Source organism: Myxocyprinus asiaticus, chromosome 8 (assembly GCF_019703515.2).
Source record: "Myxocyprinus asiaticus isolate MX2 ecotype Aquarium Trade chromosome 8, UBuf_Myxa_2, whole genome shotgun sequence".
Lineage (NCBI taxonomy): Eukaryota > Metazoa > Chordata > Actinopteri > Cypriniformes > Catostomidae > Myxocyprinus > Myxocyprinus asiaticus.
This window is the reverse complement of record NC_059351.1, coordinates 55361484-55367691: the sequence shown is the minus strand read 5'-3', so window position 1 is coordinate 55367691 and position 6208 is coordinate 55361484. Positions and strand designations below refer to the sequence as shown.

The window sequence follows — 6208 nt, the reverse complement described above, 5'->3', positions numbered from 1 at the left end:
CTTTCACAAAAAAAAAGATTTTTTTTTTAAAATCGTATTTGTCCAATGGCTCAAGCCTGATTTTATACTCTAGTCACAGTCATTACTGTAAGTTTTTGTGGTAAGAGCTTCATTTTTTGTAAATATTCTGAAATTCTGAATTGAAACTCTTCATTAGGCTGCGGAAGTGGCCCGTTCTCTACAGCAGCAGTTGCCGGCATGATGACTTAATTACATTTAACATGTTTAAAATGCCTAAAATCAGATGCATTAAATGAGAAATGTATTGTCAGTTTATATGCTAAAGTGTTCCCTCGAAAACAGTCCTTGAAAGTTCTGCAAGTTTTTATTTTATCAAGAGCAGTTAACTACTTAATATTCATTTTGATGATTAATTTCTTAACGTGTAATACTACAGAGCTTACACTGATGCAAAAAAAAAAAAATCTGTAAGAAACATCCAATCAAACCACATAATACAATCTATCAGCTCATTCCATGATGATAATCCTGTTAATTAATTTAAGATTCTGATTAATGGAGTGACAGCTGCAGTTCAAGATGACTGCTAATGAGAGCAGAACAAACACTGATAAATAAAATCATAAAAGTATCAAGGAGAGATGGGCATCACTCAGGGTGACCTATCAGCACAGTGGGTCTGCCATGAATCACATGGACTTTATGTATAATAGTGTGACTGACAGAGCGCTGGGGTCAGCGGTCAAGCTCTGTTGTCTTGTTAAGTCTGCTTTGATGATGTTCCAGTGACAGTCACTGATCTTGTTTCCGCACCTCTTCATACTGCAGCTCGTCTGCGTCTTTTTCTGCCTCTTCGTTTGCTCCTTGAGAATTTGGCACCCACAAGCCTGAGTCAATGCAGCGCTTCATGTGGTATTTGGCCTCCTGCAACAGTCAAATAACACCATCACACTACAGTCACCACAGCACAAGATCTTTTTCTCCTCACTTTGAACACAAACTTAACCTCTGGAAAAAAACACCTGATTTTGCATGCATAAAAGATCTGTTGCTAATCACATTGTGTAATTTTGGGATGGATGTTATGTAATGGTTGCCCAGCACATGGTAAATCTGTGAATTGGTAAATGTGTCTGCTCCTTTAAGAAAATGCCTTGGTGTGTGATGAGTGACGGTTGTATCATCCAGTCAGAGCTTTCTCCACAAACTAAAATAAGACCTCTCAAGAAAGCTGATGATACATCCTGCACTAGTGTAGTATTCAGGGAGAGAGATGACGTGTGCTGTTTCTGACCCTCATGGAGATTAGTATTTGTCACAGAAGTAGTCAAAGGGTTTATTATTCATGTTTAGTATGCATGTTAAATCTAGCAGTTTCTCTAGGAGCAATGGGCAAGAAATATGACTGACAGATGTGATATTACACTGGCAGCCAAAAGTTTGGAATAATGTAAGATTTTGCTGTTTCGGAAGGAAATTGGTACTTTCATCAAAGTGGCATTCAACTGATCACAAAGTATAGTCAGGACATTACTGATGTAAAAAACAGCACCATCACTGTTTGAAAAAAGTCATTTTTGATCAAATCTAGACAGCAGCAATCACTCCAACACCTTATCCTTGAGGAATCATGCTAAATTGATCATTTGGTACTAGAAAATCACTTGCCATTATATCAAACACAGCTGAAAGATATTTGGTTCATTAAATGAAGATTAACATTGTCTTTGTGTTTGTTTTTGAGTTGCCACAGTATGCAATAGACTGGCATGTCTTACGGTCAATATTAGGTCAAAAATGGCCAAAAAGAAACAGATTTCTCTAGAAACTCATCAGTCAATCATTGTTTTGAGGAATGAAGGCTATACAATGCTTGAAATTGCCCAAAAACTGCAGATTTCATACAAAGGTGTACACTACAGTCTTCAAAGACAAAGGACAACTGACTCTAACAAGGACAGAAAGAGATGTGAAAGACCAGATGTACAACTAAACAAGAGGATAAGTACATCAGAGTCTCTAGTTTGAGAAATAGACGCCTCACATGTCCTCAGCTGACAGCTTCATTGAATTCTACCCGCTCAACACCAGTTTCATGTACAACAGTAAAGAGAAGACTCAGGGGTGCAGGCCTTATGGGAACAATTGCAAAGAAAAAGCCACTTTTGAAACAGAAAAACAAAAAGAAAAGGTTCGAGTGGGCAAAGAAACACAGACATTGGACAACAGATAATTGGAAAAGAGTGTTATGGATCTTAACCCCATTGAGCTTTTGTGGGATCAGCTAGACTGTAAGGTGCGTGAGAAGTGCCCGACAAGACAGTCACATCTATGGCAAGTGCTACAGGAAGTGTGGGGTGGGGTGAAATGTCACCTGAGTATCTGGACAAACTGACAGCTAGAATAACAAGAATGCAAAGCTGTCATTGCTGCATGTGGAGGATTTTTTGATGAGAACTCTTTGAAGTAGTTTAAGAAGTTCTGAACATTTTTTTTTCAAATTGTAATAGTAATTTTTCACATTATTAATGTCCTGACTATACATTGTGATCAGTTGAATGCCACTTTGGTGAATAAAAGTACCAATTGTTTTCCAAAAGAGCAAAATCTGTACATTATTCCAAACCTTTGGCCGCCAGTGTATACACCATGAAATGCTCAAAAATAATCACATTCAACAGTTAATTTAGGTTTTAGGAACAGATCTTACCAAGTCTATTTCATCTACTACATTATTGTTGTTTCCAATCCTGATTGAATTCTGTCAATATTTCTGTTTGGTTTTCAATCATTCACACTGACCGTGGGATCCATTTTGCTGATAGTGTCCTGCAGCATCTGAATGTGTTTCTCATCGAAGCATTTTTGCATCTCCTGCGATCAGAACAACAGACAGATCAAATGATATCAAACCTGAATATCAGCTATATTAAATTCAAATGCTTGTTGTTCTAAAGTGGTACAGAAAATATAAAAACAGAAACAGTGTATTACAAACCTCCCAGAGATATCAGACACAGATGTCAGTAACATCAGATACCAGACAGATATGCCAGTGATATTGGACACAATATCAAAGATATTAGAAACAGATCAGTGATTGTCTAATATTGGTGATATGTGTGTTTGATATGTCAATCACTGATCTGTTTCTGATATCTTTGATATTGTGTCCAATATCACTGGCATATCTGTCTGCTACCACTTAAATCAGTGTCTGGTATCTGATATCACCGATGTCTTTGACATATCAAACACAAATATCACCAATATTAGACAAAGACATCGGTGATATCAGACACAGTTATCAGTGATATCAGACACAGTTATCAGTGATATCAGACACAGATATAAATGATATCAGACACAGTTATCAGTGATATCAGACACAGATATAAGTGATATCAGACACAGATATCAATGATATCAGACACAGATATCAGTGATATCAGATATCAGTGATATCAGACACAGTTATCAGTGATATCAGACACAGTTATCAGTGATATCAGACACAGTTATCAGTGATATCAGATACAGATATCAGTGATATCAGACACAGATATAAGTGATATCAGACACAGATATCAGTGATATCAGACACAGATATCAGTGATATCAGACACAGATATCAGTGATATCAGACACAGTTATCAGTGATATCAGACACAGTTATCAGTGATATCAGACACAGATATAAGTGATATCAGACAGTTATCAGTGATATCAGACACAGATATCAGTGATATCAGACATGGATATAAGTGATATCAGACACGGTTATCAGTGATCAGACACAGATATCAGACACAGTTATTAGTGATATCAGACACAGATATCAGTGATATCAGACACAGTTATCAGTGATATCAGACACAGATATCAGTGATATCAGACACAGATATAAGTGATATCAGACATAGATATCAGTGATATCAGACACAGATATCAGTGATATCAGACACAGATATCAGTGATATCAGACACAGTTTTTAGTGATATCAGACACAGATATAAGTGATATCAGACACAGATATCAGTGATATCAGACACAGTTATTAGTGATATCAGACACAGATATAAGTGATATCAGACACAGATATAAATGATATCAGACACAGTTATCAGTGATATCAGACACAGATATCAGTGATATCAGACACAGTTATCAGTGATATCAGATACAGATATCAGTGATATCAGACATGGATATAAGTGATATCAGACACGGTTATCAGTGATCAGACACAGATATCAGTGATATCAGACACAGTTATTAGTGATATCAGACACAGATATAAGTGATATCAGACACAGATATCAGTGATATCAGACACAGTTATTAGTGATATCAGACACAGATATAAGTGATATCAGACACAGATATAAGTGATATCAGACACAGATATCAGTGATCAGACACAGATATCAGCGATATCAGACACAGATATCAGTGATATCAGACACAGATATCAGTGATATCAGACACAGATATCAGTGATATCAGACACAGTTATCAGTGATATCAGACACAGATATCAGTGATATCAGACACAGATATTAGACACAGATATCAGTGATGTTAGATATCTTTGGTCTCTGCAATGAAGTGAAGGCAGTGGGGCATCTGTTGTGGTACTGTGGCTGCTCAGAAATTTTTTTCATGAGCTATTTATATTACATGACAAAATTTAATGAGCAAATGCTGGTGCAAGTAAAGTTTAGTACTGTTACCTCAGGCAGGGTTTCGTACACCTCCACCGGATCAAGACCGCCGGGACCCAAACGCTTCTGCCGCTCCTCTTCCTCATATTCTTTCATTGCTTTCTCAATCCGAATCTTCGCTCGGCCGCGAACACGCTCCTTAAATGACTCCAATTCATCATTAAATGCGTCCTGATACTGCTGATCTGCAGTCTGAATAGACACACACACAAACAGTGAAAAACACACACACAGTCCAGGGACGTAGTTGCCGACACACACATACACACACACCTTGATCTTTGTGAAGAACTGCCGGAAGCAGCCGCGTGGATCCACCTGCAGACTCTTAGCCAGTTCAAGAATGAACTGCATGACGATGGTTTGATGCGCCACCTGCTCCATCAGAGCGTGTTTCTGCAACACAAACGGAGTTCACACACCATATCACCAATCAATCTCTTTTCATTTGTGATTAAGGATTTTTAAAAATCATTTGTATTCAGACTGATTCACTACTGAACCATTTGACTGAGAACCAGTTTGGCTGATTCATTGAGTAGAAATGATTAAATCACAAATCAAACTTCACTATGACTTGTGAGAGAATATAACACTACACCAGAGCAATGCCTAGCTGACAGGATATTTTACAGCAGAGCATAACTTGAAAAATATAGAATTTTCCATGACTATTCTAGGCCTGGGAAACCCAATTTTACAATCTGCTGATATTTTCAGATTTTACACCTAGCATCCTCACATAAACACATGAAACCTCACACACACACACACACACACACGTACCTCCTCCACCTCCAGGTCGATGCACATGATAACCAGGTAATTAGCAGTTTCCTCACACACCAGGTGAGGATTATCAGACAGATATTTCTGAGAGTCATCCCAGCGCCGCAACATCCCTGCACATACACAACCATATGAACAGTGTAAAAAGCCTAATCCTAACCGTGCACATTGTATAAGCTGTGTTTATAACGAATACCGTACCAATTCCGTGCATATATTCTGATAAATATACGCACAATCCAGACGCTCACCAAAGTGTTTGATCTGTTTCTCGTATTTCTCCACGTAGGTCTTGTGTTTCTCTTCTTTCTCTTCCTCCGTCTCCTCCTTTTTCTCCGGCTTTACATTGACGACACTCTAAAGACACAACAGAAGTGTGTCAGTGTGAGAAAAACACAAGTGTGTGTTCACCTGCTGTCGTGAGCATGACGCACCTTACTGAAGCCCTCTTTACTGAGTGTGTCCACGTTCCAGGGCATCTTCTTCTCCTCCGTGCGGTGCTCCTCCATCTTCTTCTCCCAGGATCTCTCCTCTTTCTTCAGCCGTTTCTCTTCTGCTTGAGCTTTACTCAGCTCTGCTTTACTCTCGTCTGTGGATGCCACGCTCAACTCCTGCACTCGTCGCTGCACTTCTGCCAGCTTCTTCTTGCTCTCTGTCAGGCTCTTCTCGATCTCCTCGCCCTTCTTCAGAAAGGCCTCCATGCGCTCCATGCGAGCCTGTGACGGTGGGCAAG

At 38.8% G+C, this 6208-nt stretch overlaps 1 protein-coding gene across 3 annotated transcripts in view; it reads right to left on the bottom strand.

Annotated features, from left to right (window-relative positions):
- Positions 1-306: 306 nt before the first annotated feature.
- LOC127444862 (hsp90 co-chaperone Cdc37-like) overlaps positions 307-6208 on the bottom strand; it is a 31569-nt gene continuing 25667 nt past the window's right edge. For 2 of the 3 annotated variants that reach the window (XM_051704448.1, XM_051704449.1), the window contains exons 2-8: positions 5910-6191; positions 5727-5832; positions 5473-5588; positions 4960-5082; positions 4696-4878; positions 2764-2835; positions 307-885 (exon numbers count right to left, since the gene is read on the bottom strand). In XM_051704448.1, coding sequence (XP_051560408.1) covers positions 754-885; positions 2764-2835; positions 4696-4878; positions 4960-5082; positions 5473-5588; positions 5727-5832; positions 5910-6191 — 1014 coding nt within the window. In that variant the 3' untranslated portion in view covers positions 307-753. Of the gene's footprint in view, positions 886-2671; positions 2836-4695; positions 4879-4959; positions 5083-5472; positions 5589-5726; positions 5833-5909; positions 6192-6208 lie in introns of all 3 variants that reach the window. The other variant, XR_007897885.1, reaches the window with a different exon arrangement.